Consider the following 27,738-nt stretch of genomic DNA (forward strand, 5'->3'; position numbering starts at 1 on the left):
ATGAATGAATATAGATGCAAAACTTCTCAATAAAATCCTAGCAAATAGGTTACAGCTTATTATTAAAAAAGTCATACAACATGATGAAGTAAGATTCATCCCAGGGATGCAAGGTTGGTTTAACATATGCAAAACCATAAGCATAATTCACCATATCAACAGGAGCAAAAACAAAGACTATATGATCCTCTGAATAGAAGCAGAAAAAGCATTCAATAAAATATAACATCCTTTCCTAGTTAGAATGCTGAAGAATATGGGCATTAGTGGCACATTCCTTAAACTGATTGAAGCCATCTATGACAAACCCACAGCTAATATTATACTGAATGGAGTAAAACTGAAAGCTTTTCCACTAAGGACTGGAACAAGACAAGGGTGTCCTCTATCGCCACTACTATTCAACATAGTGCTGGAAGTTCTAACCAATACAATCAGGCAAGAGAAGGAAAACAAAGAATCCAAATGGGGGCAGAAAAAGTGAAACTCTCCCTCTTTGCTGATGATATGATCTTATACTTTGAGAACCCCAAAGACTCAACCGCAAGACTCCTAGAAGTGATAAAAAAATACAGTAACATATCAGGATATTAAATCAACGTCCACAAATCAGTAGCCTTTGTGTATGCCAAGAATAACCAAGAAGAGAAGGAAATCAAGGACACAATACCTTTCTCAGTAGCTTCAAAGAAAATTAAGTACCTAGGAATACACTTCACAAAAGAGGTGAAGGACTTTTATAAGGAAAACTATGAACCCTAAGAAAAGAAATAGCAGAAGATATTAATAAGTGGAAGAACATACCATGCTCATGGCTGGGAAGAATCAACATTGTTAAGATGTATATACTTCCCAAAGCTATCTACACATTCAATGCTATTCCTATTGAAATACCAACATCATACTTTCAAGACTTGGAGAAAATAATTCTTCATTTTGTATGGAACCAGAAAAACCCCCATGTAGCCAAGGCAATTCTTAGTAATAAAAGCAAAGCAGGGGGCATCAGCTTACCAGACTTTAGGCTGTACTACAAGGCCAGAGTGACCAAAACAGCATAGTATTGGCATAAAAATAGACATAGACATTTGGAACTGAATGGAAAACCAGGAGATGAAAGAAACATCTAACAGCCAGGTGGCTGATAAATCAAACAAGAACATACACTGGGGGAAAGGATCCCTGCTCAATAAATGATGCTGGAAGAACTGGATATCCACATGTAAAAGACTGAAACTGGACCTGCACATTTCTTCACTCACAAAAACTGATTCACCATGGATAAAAACCCTACATCTAAGGCATAAAACAATTAAAATCCTCAAAGAAAGTATGAGGAAAACACTGGAAGCTATCAGCCTGGGGAAGGACTTTCTGAGGAAGACTTCCTAGGCAATTACAACAACAACAAAAATAAACAAGTGGGACTTAATGAAACTGAAAAGCTTCTGTACAGTTAAGGGGAAAACAACCAAAGCAAACAGACAATCTACACATTGGAAAAGGATATTTTCATATTTTAATTCAGACCAAAGCTTGATAAGTAGGATCTACAGAGAACTCAAATTAATAAACATAAAAAGAGCCAACAATCCCTTAGATCACTGGGCAAAAGAGATGAATAGAACCTTCTCTAAAGAAGACAGATGAATGGCTAACAAACATGAAAAAATACTCATCATCCCTAATTATTAGAGAAATGCAAATCAAACCCCCCCTGAGATACCATCTAACCCCAGTGAAAATGGTCCACATCACAAAATCTCAAAACTGCAGATGCTGGCATGGATGTGGAGAGAAGGGAACACTTTTACATTGCTGGTGGGACTGCAAACTAATACAACATTTTTGGAAGGAAGTATGGAGAACCCTCAAAGAACTCAAGCTAGACCTCCCATTTGATCCTGCAGTCCCATTACTGGGCATCTACCCAGAAGGAAAAAAATCCTTTTATCATAAGGACACTTGCACTAGACAGTTTATTGCAGCTCAATTTACAATCGCCAAAATGTGGAAACAGCCTAAATGCCCACCAACCCAGGAATGGATTAACAAGCTGTGGTATATGTACACCATGGAATACTATTCAGCCACTAAAAAAGATGGAGACTTTACACATTTTGTATTAACCTGGATGGATATGGAGCACATTATTCTTAATAAAGCATCACAAGAATGGAGAAACAAGAATCCTATGTACTCAATTCTGATATGAGGACAATTAAGGTCCTAGTACACAGTGGGGGGTTGGGGATGGGGAGAGCTAAGAAAGGGAAGGAAGGAGGGGGTGCGGACAACGGGTATGATACACCTTTTGGGGGTGGGACACAATTACAGAAGGGTCCTTTTCTAACAAAAGCAATCAATGTAAGCTGGTTCTCTGTACCCTCAATGAATCCCCAACAATTAAAAAAAAAACAAGGACCAATTTTTGGTATTGTTGGTATTGTGAGAACAGCTAGGTCTTCTGAGGTATTGGCAAAAGTGTTCATTTATTTACCTTTAAGGTCTTACTAGAGTGAATGTCTGGTTTTCATAGGCTATAGAATCATGATTTGGATAAATATAAATAAAATAGATATCTGTAAAGGACAAGTCAAAGTTTCTAGCTTCTTAGATTTTTTGCTGAGGCTTACAATTACTAGGGATGGAAATTCTGGTTGATGCATGTGGTTCATTATATGGGGTATATAGAGGTGTAGTGTGCATTGTGAAAGAGGCACAAAATGTCTTCTTATTGAGAAAATATAGATATAATGTTTTTCTAATTCATAGATTATTTTAAAGTTGTGGCTCAAAGGGGTAGGGCGCTGGCCCCATATGCCAGAGGTGGCAGGTTCAAACCCAGCCCTGGCCAAAACTGTAAAAAAACAAAAAAACAAAAAAAAAAGAAGTAAAGATTTGGAAGAAGAAGGCAAGATAAAAGGCACCTCATATGTAGAAATGAGATGTAGAAAGTCTATGAATATTTTTTTTTTGTAAAAAAGATATGAAGATGGATTTTTGATAAGGAAAGTAAAAAGAAAAGAATATTATATAGAAAAGAACTTATATGGAAGTCTGTTTGGCTTAAAGTAACTTCTGGTTTAAAGGAAGGAAAATTTGGGACAAAAACAGAAAGTCTAAGTTTGGTATTGATGGTCCATGTAAATTCGGAGAATGTTCGCAAAAGAGATTTACAAAAAACTTTGTGTGTAATCATGATGGCTGAAATTAAAAGGGAAATTTCTGATGGGAAAAATGTTCCAGCTTTCTTCTGCCTGGTTTAAAGCTGCAGCTACTAAGTTACTGTCTGTAAAAAAGGGGGAATCTCAACATCTTCTCATGCTGAATCAGTAGGCAGCCTTTGTACTGTGTTTTTGAGGATAGGATAGATTGCAAGGCCATTTAAGATATGAGAGCTGAATGCTGTGAGGTGGCATTGAGGGGGGAATGAATACCAGGCTTGCAAAGACAAGGATAGACAGGGATGACGAGCATGTGCTTGGATCCAGTAAGGGTGAGTCATGCTGTCTCCAGACCCTGAAATCCAGTCACAGTTTCAGAGGGAGCTATGGATCAGGAAGCTTCAGCCATGTGAGATGGTACATATCTCCACAGGACATCTTTCACTATCTGTGGTTGGGACACCTTCTTAAGTCACACTAAATTCTCACTGTTGATAGGAAACAAGCCTACATGGACACACTGGGTCAATGCAAAGAAGCCAGCCTGCTGGAACAGGGGACCCCTGTCCCAACAGATAGTCTATCCCTCTCTTTTTCTCAAAGAAAAATTTTGGACATGGAGCTTCAATTCCCACAAATTTACTCCTAGGATGCCTACTGAAAAACTAGAAAGCCCTTGGCCTTGTCAGCCTTTGGAAATGTATATTCTTTTGCATCACTGCCTGGCCTCAACATGAACGATGGATAAAGAATCCTGGCCCATGAACGGGAGTCTTACCTACAACACAATTTTACAGTTAGACCTATTTTGTAGAGAGGAGAGAAAGTGGTCAGAGGTTCCCTACAGTCAGACTTTTACTCATTTGAAGCATAAGATTAACTTGGAAATACATTTGCAAGATGTCTGACAGAGTGAGAGTTAATACTGTTAATATTTAAATGCATCTTCTACATGAGTCTGAAAGAGGAAGACATTAATGGCGTGTACACTTTCTGGGTTTCTGGGGATATATTATGGAGGAACATACAGAGTCACAGAAAGATGTTCTCACGTAAGATTGCTTTAATCTTTCTTTAAACATTCAACAAAACTATGTAACATCAGAAATAGTGAAATAATGAAGTCTAAGTAGCAGATAGATGTGTACTGTAAGTGTGGCATCTTCTGGTCAAGACTGAAAAAGCAAGAGAAGATCCACGTGTATCCATAAGAGGAACCCCCACCCCCACCCCGCCCCCGCTGCCGGCTGCCTTAGGTGATTTGGAGAGTGTTTCTGTTACTCGCCAACTAAAATAAGTGCTGGACAGTGATTAAATTGTCCTTACAATTTTTTGTGTGTGCTTTGCAGCAATGAAGGGATAAATAACTGTTTCAATTAGGATATTTATATACAAATGAGGTGTTATTTCACCAATGGTATAAGAAGAGATTCCTTACTGCCTTCAACACTGGCTTTACTTTCACTTTCTTTTTTTTTTCCTCTTTCTTACAAGGTCATCTCTAGCACAGCAGAGGAACATCTGGAAACAGAGTCAGTAATTTGTATAGATCTACAAACCAGTTCAAGATTTTTTCTAACTTGTTTTAGGCAAGTAAGCCAGTCTTGTCTCTGAGAGATACCCCAGGGTCCATGACACCCTGGGAGTATGATATATTATTCTTTTACAATTCTGATGGTTGGAAGTCAAAAATAAATATCACTAGACTGAAATGAAGGTGTCATAACGCCATACTCCTTTCAGAAGGTCTAGAGGAGAATCTGATGCCTGGTGGCTGTAGTATTCTTTGGCTTGTGGGCAAGTCACTTTAATTTTCCAGTCGAATATCTTTGAATCTCTCTCTTCTCCATCTTTACATTCTTTATTCCTTATCATAAAAGAGTTTTCATTATTTTTTCAAGTTTTTTCTACATTATTTGAGATAATCATGTGTTTTTTATCTTTTATTTAAGGGTGCATTGCATTAACTGAGTTTCATATATCTCAATGTCATGGTATTTCAGAAATAAATCCCACTAGGTATGGGGTATTATTCTTTAAATATACTATTAAATTCTATTTTCTAGTATTTTGGGAGGATGTTTACACTAACATTCTTTATAGATGTTGGTCCGTAGTTTCCTTGAATGTAGTATCCTTGTCTTGTTTTTGAGATCAGGGTAAAGCTATTCTATGTATGTTAAATGTCCTACTTTTTTTTTTTTCTTTTGCAGTTTTGGCTGGGGCTGGGTTTGAACCCGCCACCTCTGGCATATGGGGCCAGCGCCCTACTCATTTGAGCCACAGGTGCTGCAGACGAAATACAAGGCAAACCAGGAAAGTATCCAGCCATTGTTAACACTATGTTTCAAAGTATGTGGCTAGATACTTTTCAAACAGCCTTCATAACTTGAAATTACTCCCCTCCCCCACTTAGTTTGACTTAGGCTTTTATCACTTAACAGCAGACAGTCTTATTAAAATAGAGATAATTAGTCATGCTAGAGAATGAATCAATGAACACTATAATGAATAGTTATTAATAATTTTATACTCTGGCCTGCTGATGTATTTAAAAATTGAATAATGTTTTATTTTTCGCAGAAACATTTTTGTCATATTTTAAAATTAAAAATAAATGAAAAATGGAGGAACTAAGGCAGAGAAATGACAATGATAAGATTGGCAATGATGGATTTTGTGTCATCTACAATAAATCGAGTAATTTCTCAGAATAATTAATGAAAAATATCACTAATTATCTGTTGATAATGTTACTATGAGTTTTAGAGCTTTTTCCATCTTAATAGAAGTGACATGACAAGAACATGAAAAAAGATATAATGCTAAGATTTAGCAAACTAGTCTAAAAGGGAGTCTTAGCTATCTAAGCACACTTAAAGCTAAGTTGGCATATTTCTCATTGAGTTGAAAAAGTGACCCAGATGGGTGGTGAAGTCGTTTCCCCCTCATGTATCTTGAGGACTATGAACACAGCTTCTCAGAGTCACTTACAATGGACAAACTAAATGACACACTTTAGAATTCTCCTTTGTCTTTGTAGTAAGAGCCCAGTGTCTCCTGTTTTGGGAGGTGTCTGGTGAGATAAACTGATTTCAAATTAGCCCGTATGTGAGAATTTCCTGTGCAGACCTTCAGTGACGCAATGATGAGAAATCTACTTTTTCCACTCTTGCGGCACTCTGAGCCTCTGCAGGGCACTCTGTGAAGATCACAGGCATTGCTTGTTCTTGTCCAGAACTGATGCCTTTACATTTCATCTTTTATTTCTCAGCTGCTTTGGGCCTTTCCTGAGAGCAACCTGGGCTCTGCACTAACGGATGCGTGACCTTATGGATGCAGAAGGTATGTGCTGCTACCCTCTGTCTCTCAACTGGCCTTCCTCATTTAGTGGATGATTCCAAATACTAGGGGTGATGCATCTGAGGAAATTAATATGCAATAAAATCAGAGTAGAAACCAATTATCTTATTTGAATGATTCAGGTTAAAGATCTATAATATGAAACATATTGGAGGATTTTCCAAGTTTGCAGATCGCTGCCTCTGGAGACATGGTCAAGACATATATGTGGCTTGGTTAGCAAACATAATTTAAGGGAATCCCCTAAACATCATCACAGTGAACAGTTAACTGTGGATTAGCCGTCATTACATTGTTGACACTGAATAATAACATAATTTATACTTAGCTTGCCCACCATAAAAGATTATTAAAAGGGAATACATTACTGATAAAAGCTGAACATAATTCCTCAGACACTTGTATTAAAAGAAAGAACATTTTATTTTTAATTAAAATAAGGATAAGGTAAATTACATAAAATGCTGAACTTACTTAATATATAATCGAAAGACATGAAAAACATTAATCAGATATTGCAGAAAAATGCACCAAACTGATATAAGCAATTTGTGTAATGATTTATTTTCCATGGTTTTACTGCCATGAATCAGAAACAATGAAATAGCAATTGTGAATAAAATAACTAATTTTATAGAGAACTCTAGGTATCAGTTTGAGTGGTAGATATTTTTGTACATTACATTTTGTATGATCTTATTCGCATTTTAGATTAAGAGGCCGGGTTTTTAGATGCTAAGTAACTTTTTCAAGGTCACTTTGTGTGAATTGCAAAGCCAAAATTAATTCTCATGGACTCTAGAGCCCATTGACTAAAGTATTATATTACATTATATGAATTAAAGAAAATAATCAAATCACTAATGCAGCCTTTGTTGACACTGACTAACATAATAACTTTCTGGAAGTTTGAAATAAAAGTGTTCTTCCATAGACGGCATACATTTCTTATTTATACTTTTATACTTTCATTTGTTAACAATAAAATTAATTGTCAAATCTTCTGTAAATAAAAATTAATGATTTTTTGTAGCATTTCTAATACTGCTTAAGTTAATGATTTCTCAAAACCCTTCTGCTATTCAAAGAAAGACCACTTAATAACACCGAGTCCATTTTAATAAACAAGTGTAAACTACAAAACAAAAGTGATTTAGTGCACAGGCTAAAAGACATGTCAATTTTCCTATTCCTCATTTTAACGTCACTCAGTCTTTAATCATTATAGCCTTTCAAAATTTGATTTTCAATCAGTACATATATTTTTAAATGCAACATTTTAATTTTTGATACAGTTATTTTTTAATGTAAACATGTATCTTTCAATCAGACTTTTAAAAACATATATACGTTTATGGAGTTCTTTATTACTTGCTACTTTTGCTTTTCATTATTCTAACAGCAATGTTTTGAACAATGTAGAAAATCTTATAAAAATATTTTATTTTAAGACAATTGGGTAAGCTTTAAGGAAATTAGAGTGAGAACTTAGAATGTTCAATGCAAAATGAGAACCAGTACCTACTCTCCACCTCACCCTTTCCGACTGCACTCAGGTTCTTGTCATTAGACAAACCATTTACTATCTTAAGACCAGGTATCATAGAGCACAGTCCCTGACATCCCACAGCTGCAAAGATGGATAACCAAAGAGTGATCTACGCTGATATAAATCAGGCTCAAACCCCAAAGAAGCAACAAAGGAAACCTAAGTGCACTAAAAGCCCCATTTCAGAATGTGAACAAGAAATAACCTACGTGGAATTAAACCTTCAAAGAGCAGCTCAGGATTTTCAAGGGGATGGCAAAGCTTACCACTGCAAAGGTAAAGCTCTTTTTTTTTCTTTTTCCATTTTTTTTTTTTTGTTGAGACAGTCTCATTATGTCGCCCACAGTAGAGTACTCTGGCATCACAGTTCACAGCAACCTCAAACTCTTGGGCTTAAGCAATTCTCTTGCCTTAGCCTCCCGAGTCGCTGGGACTACAGGCAGCTATTTTCTGGTGGCAGTTGTCATTGTTTAGGAGGCCCAGGCCGGGCTGGAATCCACGGCCTTGGTGTATGCGGCGGCGCCCTAAGCTCTTAATAGCTGCTCAATATAACTGTTCTAGGTTGGGCAGTCTAGTGCAGGGATGTGGGGAAAGAGCAGGGCGTGTTCACATAGTTTTAATCATGAAGATCAGAGCCGTTCTAATTTGACATATGTACTTTAATATGAAATAGGCAAATTTTACACACATGTTGTTGAAATCTGTAGTCTTTTCCCAACAACTCATGGGGCACAACATTTACTGAGAATGCAGGGGTATATTCTGAGAGAAAGATTCCTGTGGTAGGTGTGGTGATTCTGTGGGTATGCGGGGTCTCTTATATGTATTCTAACTGTCTCCATCTCTCCTTTCTCAATGATTCCATTTCTCCCCACAGGTTTACCATTCCCTCCAGAGAAGCTCATTGCTGGGATCCTGGGAATCATCTCTCTTGTCTTAATGTCCACTGTGGTAACCAGACTTGTCATTGCCTGTAAGTATGTTTTGTTTTGGAAGAATTTTGAAAGTACCTCTAAACACTTCATAAAATCAAGCCATAGAATTCTCATTTTAAAGTATGTTTTAGACTAAATGAGAAATGATTATTCAGAACTTTTCAAAAGTATAAATAAAAGAATAATTGTAAAAAGTCTTTGCTTTTAATTATATGTATATATTAAAATTTCATGGCGGGTGCCTGGACCTCAGTGGTTAGGGCGCCAGCCACATGCTCCGTGGCTGGTGGGTTTGAACAATAAACAATAAACAAACAAACAAAAATAGCCAGGTGTTTTGGCGGGCACCTGTAGTCCCAACTACTAGGGAGGCTGAGGCAAGAGGATCGCTTAGCCCAAGTCTTGGAGGTTGCTATAAGCTATGACACCACTGCACTCTACTGACGGTGACAGGGGGAGACTTTGTCTCAAAAAAAAAAAATTCATAGCACAGACAAATTTTAGGAGTCTGAAATGCTTACTGAGAAATAGAAATTAACTTTTAAAAGTGGTTAAATCAAATAATTCCAGTATTACAATATATGAAGTACACAGAACTGGTAATTTGGTTTGGTAGGCTCTGAAAAGATTTTTCCCCTCAAACCTTCTTTAACTTCATTTATTTTTTCTGGCTAAAATCAGTTTTATCACAGATAATACTAAGTAATATACCATATTTCAAAGACTAAAATTATTGTCTTATTTAAATACTAATTTTTAATAAGGATTACTTAAACTTTTCTAGCACAGAAGCAGAACAATTCTTCAGAGAACATAGGAACTCAGAAAGGTAACGATATTAGTCATTTTATATTTTATTTTGATCTTTAGCTGTACAAAAATGATAATAGATATTTTTAAGGGTGATAAAATATTGAAGAATAAATATCCAGAGAAAAGGTAATGGGGGGCATTCTCTTACCTTCAATAATTAGTATAAATACTTATTTGAAATCACTACCCCCTCTTTTTGCTATTTGACTCAAATTGCTACTGGTACCATTTGGAAACAGTTAAATCACTTTGATTTTCCAAGAAAAGTAGTTTCATTAGTGATTTTTTTGGACATTGGAAGGGTGGAATTTTGTTTAATGTGTTGATTTTAAGACAATATGATTAGAGGATGAAAGGCTGATGCTTTTCTATGCATATATATGATTGCTTTTCTTTAAAATATTAATTAGTCTATGAGGATACAAAAACACGTACACATATTTTTATACCTTTGAAAATGTGTAAACTATTCATCGTTTAAGAAATTCAAATTGTGGAATAGTAATTCATAATTTTTCCTCAGCATATCAATGTGGTCATTGCCCAGAGGAGGGGTTCACACATTCCACCAATTGTTATTACTTTGGTAAGGAATTAAAAACTTGGACTGAGAGTTCCATGGCCTGTGCTTCTAAGAACTCCACTCTGCTTTATGTAGATGATGAAGAAGAAAGGGTAAGATATTAAATGTTTCAAACATTTTAGTAGAAGCTTATTTCAGTCAATATTCTATTTGTAGAATTCATCATATTCTTGTACATATTTTAGATTAATTATTTACAAGTCTGTACATTATTCTGTGTGTGACTTCACCATTGTTTATTTCTATTCATAAGCTAATGTATATTTAAGTATTATCAATTCTTGTTGCTCATGGAAAATGATGCTTCTATAAATGCTTTTATTATAAATTAAATTTTGTAATTTAATTGTACAATGTATAAACACATCGTGAATGTGCAAATTTATCACAGAATGAATGGATGCCTATAATACACATCAGAAAATCAAAAAGGAGTTTCTAGCCCCAGTAGCCCTGCTTGTATGAATGAGCTCATCTCTTCTCCTCCCTCCTTCTCAAACCACCGTCCTGAATTTTGATATTACAAACTTTACCAGTTTTTGAATTTTCATATGTGACAATACTCACTTTCCTGTCTGTCTCCTTTTATCCTTTGTGATACTCCTGCACTTCACCCCTAGTGATGCAGTCAGCTTAGTTTGCTAAGCTTCACTACAGTTTTATCCACATGCCCTCAGGGACACAGAGGCTTCCCAGATGGAACACAAACCAGTATTTTTGGCTTCTATGTCTCTTATTTCCTTAATGGCAGTCCTTTCAATTCCTTTCAAAATGATAACTCTGAGAAACATAGTAGAAATATACTTTGAGTTTATATTAGCATCAGGAGAAATGTATGTAGTGTCTGGACATGTATTTAAATTCCTGCTATATTTGTTTTGCCAATATGAGTTCCTATTAAATTACATGGATCATAATTTTCAAAACTAATGTAAGAAGAAGAATGAAATGACTAAGTATTAAATGTTTAAGAGTTCATTTTAAGCCAAAATTACACATGCTTGTGAAAGCTTTTACAAATATATAGAGCGGTTTTCAACTTTAATATTGTTTAAAATATTAATTTTGTTTTGACAATTATAGATCCAGTGAAAGAACACGGTATTTGCCCTTTTAAAGATTTGTAAAATCTTCAATAATTATTTAAATATAGAATATTTATGTTTCTGTAGAAATTTCTGGGCTCCCTGTCATTTTGGTCATGGATTGGAGTCTTTCGTCAGAGCAGTGGTCATCCATGGGTGTCAATAGATGGCTCAACTTTCAAACTTAAGTAAGTTATTTTCAATGGTGCTATCTAGTAGAAAAACAATAAAATGTGCAGAACAACAGAAGATTAATATAAGTTTAAGTTGAATTATAGGCATTTAGAAGATGTTGCAATTTAGGGAAATGTTGACATAAATATTAAAGAATGGACCACAGTAGTCTCCCCTTATCAATGGTTTCACTTTCTGTAGTTTGAGGTAAATGTAGTCAACTATGCTCAGAATATTTTGAAATGAAAATCTGAGAAAAAAGCATTATATGAGCTCACTGTTCTGAGTAAGTAGCAGGATGAAATTTCACGTTGGTCCACTCTGTCTTGCCTGGGGCCTGAACCATCTTTTTGACCAGCAGATCTACACTCTAGAGGTAACCCACCTATCAATCACATAGAGGCCCTCTGGGGAGTAGACCAGTTGTAATAATAGTGCAGTACTCACATTCAAGCACCTCCTATTTTACTTAATAATCACCCAAAGGCAAAGAGTAGAAGAGTAGTGATGCTGGCGTGTTGTTGTACTTAGTTGATTTCAATCCCTTCTTGTACTATATATGTACTACAAGAAGGGATTGAAATACATATATATATATACACACACATATATACATTTTTGATGTACTTACTGTTTTGTTCTATTAGTTGTTTTTAACTGCTTTTATACATAATTTCTAATAAAATATTATCACAGGTGTGTTTATGTATAGAATAAACACAGTATATAGTAGAATTCAGTATAAAATAGGTGGTTTTAGGTATCTACTGGTGGTCTTGAAGCACATCCCCTATAGATATGGGGGATTACTGTGTTGTCTTCCTAATAGCCAACTCTTACCAACATTGCATTGAAAACTAATTGTATTCATAAAATTCTTTTCTTAAATTACATGGAAAATGCTCTTGTTTCATGGATTGTCCCCATAAAATATGACAGAAATATGTATTTTTCTTCATTGCAGCATAGTAGAAACAGAACCTGGTGAACGTAATTGTGCTTTCCTACTCAAGAGTCTTCAATCAGATGTATGTGGATCTTCAAAAAGTTATATCTGTAAGCACAAGCTTTAGAATTAAAACCATGAATTTGGATTTGCTTATGCAGATTTTTTTTTTTTTTTGGCAGTTTTTGGCCGGGGCTGGGTTTGAACCCACCACCTCTGGTATATGGGGCTGGCACCCTACTCCGTTGAGCCATGGGCGCCACCCTCGGCTATGCAGTTTTATATTGTGTGAAATGGAAATAATATTTTTATTGAATAAGTCAAAATGAATTATTTGTTTATAAATAAAAATATTAAAAAAGTATTTGTAGTAGAGTATAAATGTCTTAACACAATAACTAAGTAAACGAGATGAGGTATATATTAACCAGTGTGATGTAAGCATTCCTAATTCTACATGAAATCAGCACATTGTACCCATAAATGCATTAATGTATACATGATCTATGTGTTTATGATTTAATAAAAAAAATTTGCAGTATAATACACACAACAAAAAACAGGATATCATTTCTTTTATGTCTGGCTCTTTTGCTAAACATTGCATGTGTGGCATGTCACCTTTTAAAAGTTGCATGTCGTGTGCATCTGTTTATATGAAATACCAAGAATGGAAAACCCATAGAGAAAGCGGAATAGTGGTTGCCAAAGGCTAAGGGACATTGGAATAGGATGTCACTACAAATTACTACATTTTTTCATTTTGGGGTAATGAACATTTTGTAACCTTCCGAGGTGATTTTTTGTTGTAAATCTGCAAATGTACTAAAAGTTTACTTATTTTTATACTTAAATGGATGGAAAGTATACAATCTATATGACATCTCTATAAAAAATATTTGAAAATAACTCTCCTGGGATTGTTTGGGACTGTCCTACTTAAATATTCTGCCTCTTTATAAAGTTGACTTCTCCGAGCAATACCATGCTATCTCTGGCAATCTATTAGGTTTTCTTTAATTTCTCTCTGTCATATTTTGTATTTTTGATATTGAAGTCATATAGAAATACAGTTATTTCATGTATATGCTTTTGTAAATAGCATCCTTATTTTAAAATTTTCTTTATTTTGTTGCTGTAAATAAAAACACAGTTGAGGTTTGCATGTTGATCTCATATTCAGTTACTTCATTCATTTTGTGTATTAATCAAGTAGAGAATTTTCTGGATTTTTGTTGTTAATATTATTTTATCTGTAATAATCATATTTGTTTCTCAGGTGTCATAATTTTTTTTAAATTTATTTTCAGTGAAGAAAAGAATGCATAATAATGGTTCTGTGCATATGATATGTATTATTTCCTATTTTTGATGAAAAGATTTCAACATTTCAATCATATTTAAGAAGTTTTTATCATAATTATCTCATATTTCAGTAATTTTATAATCTCATTTTTCTAATATCTTTTGCTTCGAATAAATGCTGCACTTTTACTATTTTTGCAGCATTTGAAACTACCTATATTTTCTCTGTATTGTTTGTATAAGTTATATTACTTTTAAATGTTAAATCAGTCTCGTGTTTCTGAGATAAACTTATCCTGGTTTGTCTGTATTACCTCTTTAAAAATATCAGAGCATATATTATATTAGAGGTGAGATTTATTTCTTCATCCATGTTCACAGGCAGATTGTATTATGCTTTTATTCATTGCTATGTGCTTGAACATTCTTGCTATCAAGACTACACTGGGAAGCATTTCTTTTTGAATACCATGGAAGCCTTTGCATAAGAGTTTTATTTTGAAATATTATTATTTACTAGTGAGTGAGGTGATCTGACTTTGTAGAATATATTTGGAGGAATGTTTATACAACAAACTCAATCTGTTTAGTACATGTGGATTTACTCAGTTATCTGCTTTCTTAACTCTAATTTGGTCAATTTGTCTATTTTAGGAATGTTTTATTTCAAATGAATATTAAATTATGTTTATAAATGGATCATTACTTCTTTTTCATCTGTAATATCCAAAAGATATTCCCACAAACAATCTAGAAATAAAACATTTGTGTCTTATCAGGTACTTTCTTAAATAATGTTTTTATCAATTTTTTAATGCATTTTCGGTGAAAATGCAATTGGCTTTGTTGATCCTGGCTAATTGTATAGTATGATTTAACACTCTTTGTTCTTTTTTTCCTCTACTTTACTTCTACTTAATTTAAAGTAATTTCAACTTCAAAATTTTTTTTGATGCATGTTCAGATAATTCTGTTTCTGAATTTAGTTTTTATAACATCTATATTTAAGGCAATCAATTTTTCACAAGAAAGAAATTTACTCTATTTTATTTATTCATATAACTGAAATGGCTACTATACATTGTTTTAATTTCTGTGCCTCTTATTTTCTTTAGTAATATATTACAATTAAAATCATGTAGATTTTTTAATTTTTTGTTATACACTTCTATTTAAATAAACTGTAATTAGAGTATTTATTGTGAAGCTTAAAATGGTCTATATGTTTCTTCTAATGTTGTGGTCTGATAGAGGAACTGGTTTTAAGTTCCATTTATTTTTCATTAATTATTTTTGAAAGTGACAGTCTAAATTACACGTGTCCACTGGCCAACCAGCTAGTGGCAGTGTATTTGGAGCATAGTACTATATTTCATATTAACTTGCTTGGAATTATGAAGTTACAGAATATTCTTGGAAAATTTTCCATGAAAACTTAAAAATGTGAATATTCTGTATTAGTGTAGTGTGTTTGTGCACATGCATGTTTGCATTGGTTATTTGTCTAGTTTTAATCTTTCTACTAAAAATAGAAAAACTACCCAGGCATGGCACATACCTGTCGTCCCAAGTACTCGGGAAGCTGAGGCAGGAGGATCCCTTGAGCCCAAGAATTTGGGTTGCTGTGTGCTACAATGATGCTACGGCACTCTACCCAGGGTGACAGAGTGACACTCTGTAATAATAATAGTAAAGCTCTGTTTTCTGTAATGTTCCCCTCTAAATAATGAATTTTCTTCTGAACTCAGTTCACATGACTGGACACAAACTTCAGATTCTCCACTGAGCTGGGAAACCATTGAAATCCCACTCAGTTCTTTCAGCTTCCAGAGTCATCCCCTCCCAAACCTTTTCACTGGGGCTCCGCTGTACACTTGTAGTCATGTGTTAGAGAAGACGTTGAATGTATTGTATTAGCATATTGGGGGCTAACCCCTTCCATAACATTTTTCTGTTCCAAATTACCTTCCTAAATTTCCCCTTTTTTCTTTCAATTTCAGATGCACTGACTGCTCAGCTAATAAACTTGCAGATTTCTACCACCCAAACTCCTAAGTATTAAGGAGAACTCTCAGACAAAATTCTGAAAACTTGAAAATCTTCCAGTTTTAGTCTGACTGGTATTTCTGATATGAGTTTTTCTTTAGTATTTCAATTGATTTATTTAATTTTTATCATGAGTGTGCTTGAGTTGCAAGTTGCTCCTTTTATATTTTGAAGTACAAATATATACAAATGTTTGGAAAGTTCTTCAAATAATATTTCACAAATTTGAATTTATTAACTACTCCCCAGAATAGATAACATCAATTATATTCTAAAAATTATATTACAAACATTTTAACACTTATCTTGATTATGAAAAGTGAACTTATTAAAGATTAATAAAGTAAAATTGGTACTGAAAGTAACTAAAATAGAGAATATTTCCAGGGAGAAGCTTGTTTGGTATAAAATGTATTCTTTAGGAGAAAATTTTTATAGTAGTAGGTGGGTAAAAATGGAGAATAAAAGAATTATTGCATTTATTTGTACATTGCAGTTTGGTTCTTGTGAATTTTTGGTCAATTAATGTAAGGGTCAAACAACCATGTTATAATGTTTGTATTTGTTAAGTAAAATCCCTCTTGTAGTTGTGTCCTGAACCCAAGAGGTGTTCCATATACCCTTACATTGTGCCCATTAAGTAGGAAGATACCAATGTTCCTTTTTTCTCCCCTTTTTCACCTCTGTCATTCGTCCTCCCCCCAACTTAAATTGGATAAAGTTTTTCTCTTATGTGTGTGTGTATTAAATTGCCTTCTGGTTTCACATTAGTATTACGTACATTGGATAATTGCTTTTCCATTCTCCTAATACTTTGCTAAGAAGAAAGTGTTCCAACTCCATCCAAGTTAATACAAAAGATGTAAAGTATCTATTTTTTTTTATGGCTTAATAGTATACTATGTTATACATGTATGAAATTGATGTCTAGATGTTATCAGGTCAAAAGTGACCATTATTATAAGAAGTTTTATTTAGCCTTTTTGAAAAGCAAAGGGAAAACTTATAGCAAACACATACCAAAAAAAATATGATCAAAGTATATCATTACCAATCATGAAATCACAAAGAAGACAGCAGGACAGAAAGAGAGGTACCAAGAAATATACAAAGAGCAACAAAACCCCTCAACAATTAATAGAATCACTGTAGTTACTTTAAATGTAAATGGATTATACCCACTCATCAAAAGCCATCGGATGACTGAAAGTATAAAGTAAAACAAAAAAGATTCAACTACATGATATCTACAGGATAGGCACTTTAGATTGAATGACACACATATGTTGTAAGTGAAAGGGTTGAAAAAGTTATTTCATGCAAATATCAACCAAAAGAGAGCAAGGATGGTTATATTTATATCAGACAAAATAGACTTTAAGTCAATCACAGTCACAAAAATAAAGAAGGTCATTACATAGTAATAAAATGTTCAATTAATCAGGATGATATAACAACTATAAATTCATATGCACCCAACATCAGAACACTTAAATATATAAAACAAACATTGACAGATATGAAGGAAGAAATAGATCAAATTACAATCATTGTAGGAGACTTCAACACCCCACTTTCAACAATAGATAGATGAACTAGACAGAAAATGAATATGGAAACAAAGACTTCACACTATGTAACAAATGGACCGAGGAGATATGCATAGAATCTTCTCCCAATGGTAGCGAAACACTCATGCTTCTGAAGTGCAGATGTGACATTTTCTAAGATAAATCATATGCTAGGTCACAAAAGAAATCTTAATAAAATTAAAAAGATTGAAATCATTTCAATATCTTTTATGACAATAATAGGATGAAACTAGAATTCAATCAAAAAAAGGAAAATGAAAAAATTCACAAACACATGGAAATTAGACATCATACTGTGGAATAAACACTGGGAAAGAGGAAGCCAAAAGGGAAATCAGAAAATATTTCCAAATAATGAAGCACAATATATCAAAACTTACGGGATACAGGCAGATCAGTACTAGGAGGGAACTGTGTAGCCATAAATGCTTTTAATAAAAAACAAGAAAAAAATTCACAAAAACAGGTAAACATTGCACAAAAGCAAGTAAAAGGGAAAAAAAACTTAAGCTTAAAGTTAGGTAAAATAACGAAATAATAAAGATTAAGACAGAAATAAATGAAATAGAGGTCAGAAAACAACAGGGAAAAACCACTGACAAAACTGAGCTGGTTCTGCAAGTTCAATCTCTCTCAAAATCCTAATGCCATTTTTACAGAAATAGAAAATATATCTACAAAGATACTGAATAGCCAAAGCAATTTTGAGCAAGAATTACAAAGCTGGAGACATCATATTTTCTGATTTGAAAATATATTACAAAGCTAGAATAATGGAAATAGTTTGATACAGGATTAAGAAGACATATGGACTAATGGAACAGTAGAAAGCCCAGGAAAAAATACACATTTCTGGTCAACTTACCCTCAGTAAGAGTGCCAAGAATATACCTTTAGGAAAAAATGTAAAGCCTCTTTTATAAATGGTGATGGGAAAACTGGATACCCACATGCAAAAGAACAGAATAGAATTGGATAATCATCTAAAGTCCTCCTTTAGTTCTAAAGGAACTAAAATCAAGATCTCAAAGAGACCTGCACTCCTATGCTCATTGCAGCATTATTCACAGTAGCTAAGATCTGGAAACAATTGATGGAAGAATGGATAAAGAAACCATGGTCTTTACCTGCAGTCCAGTACTATTTATTCAGCTATAATAAACACAAATCCTGTCCTTTACAAACAAGTAGGTGAACCTAGAGGTCATCATGCTATGTGTAATAAGCTAGAGGCAGAAGGACAAACACTGCAGGATACCATTTCCGTGATGAATTTACAACAAACTTACAGAAGCAGCAAGTGGGAGGGTGGTTGACAGGGACTAGGAGGAGTGAAAACAGGGAACTTTTAGTCAAAGTGTACAAAGTTTCTTTTATAAAGATTAATAGGTCCCAGAAATCTACTGTAAAGCATAGTGCTTATAGTTTTGAATACTGTATTTGGTGTTAAAAAGTTACTAAGAGGGTAAGCCTTATTTTAAATGTTTTTCATCAGAAAAAGTAATAATAATAAATAAAAGCAAGCCATTAAGACATTTGGAGAGGTGATGGTTATGTTTGTGACAGGTTGTAGTGATCAGTTTGTATGCTTTTAACATGTACAGCTTTTGTTTATAAAAATAAAATAATAATAATAATGATATTAAAACCCCTAAAAACCCATTTTGATTATTTAAAAATAAAGTATCTTTGTTGTAAAGAATATTAATTTACATAATCATGATATTCTGACATAGAGGGAGCTATAAATGGGGATGGGGAATGTCTCATGTTAGATATTTTTTAAAAATAGAATTTATTCAACTTGTAAAAAATGCTACAAGGTTCAGAACTTTCATATTTGAAATCTCTATTCATGATTTGTTTTTGAAAACATGTTTGAATCCTTTACTGTTATATTTTGACAACACAGACATAAGTGAGGGCACTAGTTAAGGTTCTCCAGACATACAGAAGCAACAGGATATATACAGAGGGTGCCAAAAAATTTATACATACTTAAAGCAAGGAAAAAACTGTATTGTAATTGTAATACTCAGCATTTACTGATAGCATTTGTTGTCTTGAATATTGTATTTTGTATCTCTTATAATTGCAGAAGTCAAACGTGACTTGAGTATTACAATTTTAATACAGCTTTTTCCCTTGCTTAAAATGTGTATAAAAATTTTTGGCACGCTCTGTATAGTGCATGTAGAGTTACTGTATATGAAAGAGGGCCTGTCAGGGGAATTTTTATAGGCAATTATGAAGACTGAAAAGTCCCAGGCAGGCCATTGGCAAGATGGAGACCCTGGGTGGCAGGTAATGTGGTTCAGTCCAAGTCACAAAGCCTTAGAAACTGGAAAGCTAAGGCCAGGCTCAGTGGCTCATGCCTATAATCCTAGCACTCTGGGAGGCCCAGGAGGGTGGACTTCCTGAGTTCTCAAGTTCAAGACCCAGTTTGAAGAAGAGTGAGACCCTGTCTCTAAAAATAACAGACGTTGGGGCAGGTGCCGGTAGTCCCAGCTAGTGGAGAGTCTGAGGCAAGAGATTCACTTGAACCCAAGAAATTGAGGTTGCTGTGAGCTGAGACATGATGCACTCTACCTAGGGTGATGAAGTGAGATTCTTTCTCAAAAAGAAAGAAAGAAACAAACAAACAAACAAACAGGATAACTGATGGAGTAACTCTCAGTCCAACGCCAAAGGCCTGAGAACTGGAGTGGAGCTGGAGTAAGTCCTGGAGTCCAAAGCCTGTAGAGCCTGGCATTCCAATGTCCAAGGGAGGAGGAGAGCATCCCAGCTCCAGGAGCGGGACGGACACATTTGCCTTTTTCTCTTTTCATTGTGGCTGGGCCCTGGTGGACTAGATGGTGCCCACCCACAATAAGGGCAGATCTCCCCACCTGGTCCACTGAGACTCACGCACTAAACTCCTCTGAAAATGCTCTCACAGACACACCCCAAACAAGGCTTCATCGGGTTTCTAGATGCTCCAGTTCATGCAGATTAATGCCTAAAATTAACCATCTCAGTAGGCTATAATAATTTATATGTTATAAAATTAGGCTACAGTAATTTATATAAGTTACAAATATGGTATAATAATTAAAATAATTTATAAAAATTATAAAGGGGCATATCAAAATCAATAATAATAACTAATACAGAATAAACACTGCACCAGAGATGCCTTTCATAGGAAAGATTCCTAATTAGCCTTGCAGGTAGAAATCAAGGCTATTATTATTAGACTTCATCCGGTGTTACATATAACAAACATTGCATATATTAAATATTATAAAATTATATTATGCAGGATATACATTTTTCTTATTTTAAAGGTTTTAATAAATGAAAGATTTTTCCCCATAAACTTTATCTATCTCACTAACACAGAATGAAACATATTATGAAACAGATTATGCTTTCTTAAGAATATAAATATTTAAATTTGCTCAATGTCATTGCATGTACATTATCTTTTCTACTTTTAATGATTATAATATTTTCTAGCATGTAATACATGATATATTAAGCCTTCCCCTTTTGATGGAGATCAGTCAGTCCCATCTCAAAAGCTTCTTACATATTTTAACTCCCCTGAAGCATTACTTCAGCATTTAGTATAAGAGACTGAAGTATAGAACAAATCTACAGACATATACACCCCAAATCTTTGTAAATAACCACTAAAACACATTTGCCAAACTTAGTATGGGTCTTATATAGATGTTCATGAACAATATGATGGTCAAAAAGAATAATCTTCAGTTCTTTTTTTTTTTTTTGTAGAGACAGAGTCTCACTGTACCACCCTTGGTGGAGTGCCGTGGCGTCACACGGCTCACAGCAACCTCTAACTCTTGGGCTTACGCGATTCTCTTGCCTCAGTCTCCCGAGCAGCTGGGACTACAGGCGCCCGCCACAACGTCCGGCTATTTTTCTGTTGCAGTTTGGCCAAGGCTGGGTTTGAACCCGCCACCCTCGGCATATGGGGCCAGCGCCCTACTCATTGAGCCACAGGCGCTGCCCAATCTTCAGTTCTTAAAATTTAATTTGGTCACTTATTATCAGTAAGAATTAGCATTTTTTCCCTTTTTAATTGATTTGAGATTTTTTTGTTCATATATCACAGTTTTGCCCATTGGTGAAGGGGTGAACGTTGTCAGTATTTATTTATTTTTGAGACAGAATCTCACTCTGTCATCCTGGGTAGAGTGCCCTAGGATCATAGCTACAGCAACCTCAAACTCCTGGGCTCAAAATATCCTCTTGCTTCAGCCTCCCCTAACTGGGACAGTCCTCCTGTAGTTGGGACAATAGGCACCATCCACAAGGACCTGCTAATTTTTTTCTTTTTTTGTAGAGATGGCAGTCTCACTCTTGCTCAGGCTTCTGAGCTCAAATAATCCACCCACCTTGGTCTCCCAGGGTGCTAGGATTCTAGGCATGAGCCACCACACCCAACCAGTCTTTCCTTATTGATCTCTATGTGTTCTTATATTTTACTTTATATTAGTAACACATTTTTTTTTCTGACCAAATCCATTGTTTTCAGTGTTTGTTTCCACTATGGATTTTTCTTAGTATTTGTCAAAGAAAAGTAAAATATACCTTAATGTTCGTGACAAAGATGGAGGTTTCCTATGGCAGTGATTGGCCAAGGCAGAGTGGAAAGGTGGGAGGCAGAGACTGAGCAGCCGGGGGGCAGGGGGCAGGGGCCGGTGTGAGTGACAGTGATGGAGGGAAGGTTTGTGGTTCGCAGTCTTTGATGAATGGAGAGGCTTCTGGGTGTCTGCTGCAACAATGAGCAGAGGAAAATGAATTGCAATGGAACAATAAAGTTAATCTATAACAATAAAGTTAATCTAATAAAAATAAGTGGAAGAGGCTAGAGGAGAATGAAGTCAGTAGTAAGGTTCTGAGTCATTAGAAGTTTATATTAGATAGTAAGAAGTTTCTTTACTACCCTCAAGCTGATGTCCAGTGAAGTCTCTCAAATTATATAATTTATTACTGTGCCGAAGCAGGCTATATTAGACTGCATTATGCTATACTAAACATATGGAAACACCCTGGTGTAGTCTACCTGTAAAGATTATTACTTATAATTTAACTGGTAAGGCTAAAAATATAATTTCTATTCTTCAAATCAATACACTTTGGTTCATTGCCTTTTTCCTTTAAAGCCACAGACTTGATTGCGAAATTCTCATTAAGCAATATGTAAATTTAATATTCTTCTCATTTTCAGTTGTAATATCTATAATTTGTGAAATATCTTTAAAGTACCAAAAGTCATGGCAGCACTCTCACCCTCAATAGGTATTTTGTTAAGGAAAAAAAATTATAAATCAGCAATTACATGAGAACTTCCCTTGTAGTTTTTCACAGACTCTCAATAACAAGACATTCTAACATCATTACTAGATTTTCTAAAAGTTTCTCCTGTAGGTTCTCAGATACTCATCTGTATAATAAATTCACTCTATCCTGAAATAATTTTATGCTGCTTTACAATTAGGATTCTTCTATGAAATTTTCAATTTTGTTTTTGAAGTAGGTGAATACAATTGCTCTCACTTATTTGCTTCTTTCAAAAAGATATTACAGAAATGACTTCTGGATCTTAATTTCAACTCTCAACCCAGAATATGCTTAATCATAGTTTAGAGTGAAAGCAGTTTCTTTAAAACTATGAAATGTCCTTTTATAAACTGGACATGAGGCTTGAATCCAGCTACTCCTTCTGCTTTAGGGGGGAGGTTCTGGTATCTTCTTGTTTCATTTTTCCAACCATGGAGCCACTTTTTCCAAATCAATGTATTTAAAACAACATTATTTTTTCACCATCTTGAACTGTGAGAGCAGTAGGTTCATACATGCTTTGGGTTTTAATGCATACTGACAAATTTCTTTCCACTAAAGTGGTTCAGATTCATAAATTAGGAGAAGTTTATGTGAATGATGGCTGGTTTCCTTTCCTACATATTGTCCAAATATGTGTAATTACATTTGGTTTTCAAATATTTACTCATAGGTAAAATTTAATTGTTTTAATTTATAATTATATTTCATTTAATATTCACTGATTTTATAGGTAGAATAACAATCTTTTTGTTTTTATTTTTTAATTAGAGATGAAATAGTTATTTAATATGCTTATATATAACATGGTGATAAAAACATCTTAATTGTCAATGATAATGATGTATCTATAGTTCAACCTAAATTTTTCCTCATCTGTGTGTAGTTAGAAAGTTGTAATTATTTACCTGTATTTTCTTTTTATTCTTTTTTTAATTTATTTATTTTTATTGTTAAATCATAGCTGTGTACATTAGTGCAATCAAGGGGTACAATGTGTGGATTTCATATACAATCTGAAATATTCTCATCAAACTGTTCAACGTAGCCTTCATGGCATTTTCTTAGTTACTGTATGCAGGCATTTGTATTCTGCCTTTAGTAAGTTTATCCTGTACCCATTCTAAGATGCACCGTAGATGTGGCTCCACACATCACCCTCCCTCCACCAAAACCTCCCCCTCCCTTCCCCTTCCTTGTCCCTTTCCCCATAGTCTTGTGCTATAGTTGGGTTATAGCCTTCATGTGAAAGCTATAATTTAGCTTCATAGTAGAGCTGAGTACATTGGACACTTTTTCTTCCATTCCTGAGATACTTTGCTAAGAAGAATATGTTCCAGCTCCATCCATGTAAACATGAAGGACGTAAAGTCTACGTATTTCTTTAAGGCTGCATAATATTCCATGGTATACGTGTACCACAATTTGCTAGTCCATTCATGGGTCGATGGACACTTGGGCATCTTCCATGACTTAGCAATTATGAACTGGGCTGCAGTAAACATTCTGGTAAAGATGTCTTTGTTATATTGTGACTTTTGGTCTTCTGGGTATAAACCTAGTAAAGGAATTACAGGATCGAATGGCAGGTCTATCTTTAGGTCCCTAAGTATTCTCCAAACATCCTTCCAGAAGGAACGTATTAGTGTGCATTCCCACCAGCAATGTAGAAGTGTGCCCTTTTCTCCACATCCACGCCAACATTTCTGGTTTTGGGATTTTGTTATGTGGGCTACTCTTAGTGCGGTTAGGTGATATCTCTAAGTAGTTTTGATTTGCATTTCTCTGATGATTAAGCATGATGAGCTTTTTTCCATGTGTTTGTAGGTCATGCATCTGTCTTCTTTAGAGACATTTCTCTTCAAATCCCTTGCCCACCCTGAGATGGGGTCACATGTTCTTTTCTTGTTAATACGTTTGAGTTCTCTGTGGATTCTGGTTATTAGACCTTTATCAGAGGTATCACCTGCAAATATTTTCTCCCATTCTGAGGGCTGTCTGCTTGTTTTACTTACAATGTTCTTGGCTGTGCAGAAGCTTTTTAGTTTGATCAGGTCCTAGTAGTGTATTTTTGATACTGCTTCAATTGCCTGGGGAGTCCTCCTCATAAAATATTCACCCAGCCCGATTCCTTCAAGAGTTTCCCTACACTTTCTTCAAGTATTTTTGTAGTTTCATGTCTTAAGTTTAAATCTTTTATCCAGTGAGAGTCTATCTTAGTTAATGGTGAAAGGTGTGGGTCTAGTTTCAATCTTCTACAGGTTGCCAGCCAGTTCACCCAGCACCATTTGTTAAATAGGGAATCTTTTCCCCACTGAATATTTTTAATTGGCTTGTCAAAGATCAGATAATGGTAAGTAGCGGGATTCATCTCTTGGTTCTCTATTCTGTTCCAGACATCTACTTCTCTGCTTTTGTGCCAGTACCATGCTGTTTTGATCACTATCATTTTATAGTACAGTCTCAGGTCTGGTAGCGTGATTCCTCCTGCTTTGTTTTTATTGCTGAGTAATGTTTTGGCTATTCGAGGTTTTTTCTGATTCCATATAAAACAAAGTATTATTTTTTCAAGATCTTTAAAATATGACAATAGAACTTTAATAGGAATTGCGTTAAAATTATATATTGCTTTGGGTAGTATGGACATTTTATGTCCATTTAGTATGGACATGATTCTTCCCAGCCATGACCGTGGTATGTTTTTCCATCTGTTAACATCTTCAGCTATTTCTTTTCTTAAAGTTTCATAGTTCTCTTTGTAGAGATCTTTCACATCCTTTGTTAGGTATACTCCCAAATATTTCATCTTCTTTGGCATCTTCCTTCTGTGAAAGGAATAGAGTCCTTGACTGTTTTTTCAGCTTGGTTATTGGTATATATGAAGGCTACATATTATGGGTGTTGATTTTGTAGCCTGAGACATTGCCGTATTCCTTGATCACTTCTAAAAGTTTTGTAGTAGAATCCCTAGTGTTTTCCAGATATACAATCATATCATCTGCGAAGAGTGAAAGTTTGATCTCTTCTGACCCTATGTGGATACCCTTGATCGCCTTTTCTTCCCTAATTGCAATGGCTAAAACTTCCATTACAATGTTAAAGAGCAATGGAGACAATGGGCAACCTTGCCTGATTCCTGATCTAAGTGGAAATGATTTCAATTTAACTCCATTCAATACAATATTGGCTGTGGGTTTGCTGTAGATGGCCTCAATTAGTTTAAGAAATGTCCCTTCTATACCAATTTTCTTAAGTGTTCTGATCATGAAGGGATGCTGGATATTATCAAAAGCTTTTTCTGCATCAATTGAAAGAATCATATGGTCCTTGTTTTTTAGTTTGTTTATGTGTTAAATTACATTTGTAGATTTACATATATTGAACCAGCCTTGAGACCCTGGGATAAATTCCACTTGGTCATGGTGTATAATTTTTGTGATGTGTTGTTGGATTCTTTTTGTTAGGATCTTATTGAGTATTTTAGCATCAATATTCTTTAGTGATATTCATCTATAATTTTCTTTTCTTGTTGGGTCTTTCCCTGGTTTGGGGATCAAGGTGATGTTTGCTTCGTAGAATGTGTTGAGTAATTTTCCTTCTTTTTCTATATTTTGGAAGAGGTTTAGTAGTATAGGTACTAGTTCTTTAAAGATTTAGTAGAATTCTGACGTAAATCCATCTGGTCCTGGGCTTTTCTTTTGAGGGAGATTTTGTATAGTTGATGCTATTTCAGAAATTGATATAGGCCTGTTCAACATTTCCAGTTCATTCTGGCTAAGTCTTGGTAGGTGCGTGCTTCCAGGTATTGGTCGATTTCTTTCAGATTTTCGTATTTTTGAGAGTAGAGTTTCTTGTAGTATTCGTTAAGGATTTTTTGAATTTCTGAGGGGTCTGTTGTTATTTCATCGTTACCGTTTCTGATTGATGAAATTAGAGAGTTTGCTCTTTTTTTCCTGGTTAGGTTGGCCAAAGGTTTATCTATTTTATTGATCTTTTCAAAAAACCAACTTTTGGATTTATTGATCTGTTGTATAATTCTTTTGTTTTCAATTTAATTTAGTTCTGCTCTGATTTTGGTTATTTCTTATCTTCTGCTGGGTTTGGGGTTGGAGTGTTCTTCTTTCTCCAGTTGCTTGAGATGTCCCATTAAGTTATTAACTTCCTCTCTTTCCTTTTTCTTGAGGAAGGCTTGCAGTGCTATAAATTTCCCTCTTAGGACTGCCTTTGCATTATCCCAGAGGTTCTGGTAATTCGTGTCTTGATTGTTGTTTTGTTCCAAAAATTTGGTGATTTCCTTCTTAATCTCATCTATAACCCATCTATCCTTCAGCATAAAGTTGTTTAGCTTCCATGTTTTTGTATGGGTAAGCAGGTTCCTGTTGTTATCTAGTTCAACTTTTATTCCATGATGGTCTGAGAAGATGCAAGGAATAATCTCTATTTTTTTAAAATTTGCTTAGGTTAGATTTGTGGCCTAGGATGTGGTTGATTTTGGAATATGTTCCATGGGCTGATGAGAAGAATGTGTATTCAGTTCTGTTGGGATGAAATGTTCTGTAGATGTCTGTTAAGTCCAGATGTTGAATGGTTGAGTTTAAATCTAAGATTTCTTTGCTTAGCTTCTTTTTGGAGGATCTATCTAGCACTGCTAAAGGGGTGTTAAATCTCCAACTACTATGGAAGTGGAGGAAATCGAGTTGCTCATGTCTGTTAGAGACTACTCTGGTGTGGCTTGCTCCAGTGCTGCGTGGAGTCAGAAGGAGCCACCCAGCCAGTCTGGGATCAGTCTAGATCAGTCTGGGAAGGTTGCTGCCTCCTTCCCCACCTT

The 27,738-nt window shown here is 34.8% G+C and overlaps 1 protein-coding gene across 1 annotated transcript; it reads left to right on the forward strand.

The window, feature by feature from the left end:
- The first annotated feature begins 6,383 nt into the window (after positions 1-6,383).
- On the forward strand, positions 6,384-12,967 carry LOC128561771 (NKG2-A/NKG2-B type II integral membrane protein-like). The gene is made up of 7 exons (XM_053556344.1): positions 6,384-6,512; positions 8,123-8,355; positions 8,957-9,052; positions 9,799-9,843; positions 10,351-10,502; positions 11,583-11,683; positions 12,634-12,967. Exons 2-7 carry the CDS (start codon positions 8,169-8,171, stop codon positions 12,740-12,742), a joined length of 690 nt encoding a protein of 229 aa, XP_053412319.1. The 5' UTR covers positions 6,384-6,512; positions 8,123-8,168; the 3' UTR covers positions 12,743-12,967.
- Positions 12,968-27,738: the final 14,771 nt, after the last annotated feature.

Source organism: Nycticebus coucang, chromosome 12 (genome assembly GCF_027406575.1).
Source record: "Nycticebus coucang isolate mNycCou1 chromosome 12, mNycCou1.pri, whole genome shotgun sequence".
NCBI lineage: Eukaryota > Metazoa > Chordata > Mammalia > Primates > Lorisidae > Nycticebus > Nycticebus coucang.

Excerpts from the sequence above, each read along its gene's own strand:
- LOC128561771 (XM_053556344.1), top strand. The coding sequence starts at position 8,169 with ATGGATAACCAAAGAGTGATCTACGCTGATATAAATCAGGCTCAAACC. Across the intron at positions 9,053-9,798 it reads AACCAGACTTGTCATTGCCT|CACAGAAGCAGAACAATTCT; the intron begins GTAAGTATGTTT and ends AAACTTTTCTAG. Across the intron at positions 11,684-12,633 it reads GGCTCAACTTTCAAACTTAA|CATAGTAGAAACAGAACCTG; the intron begins GTAAGTTATTTT and ends TCTTCATTGCAG.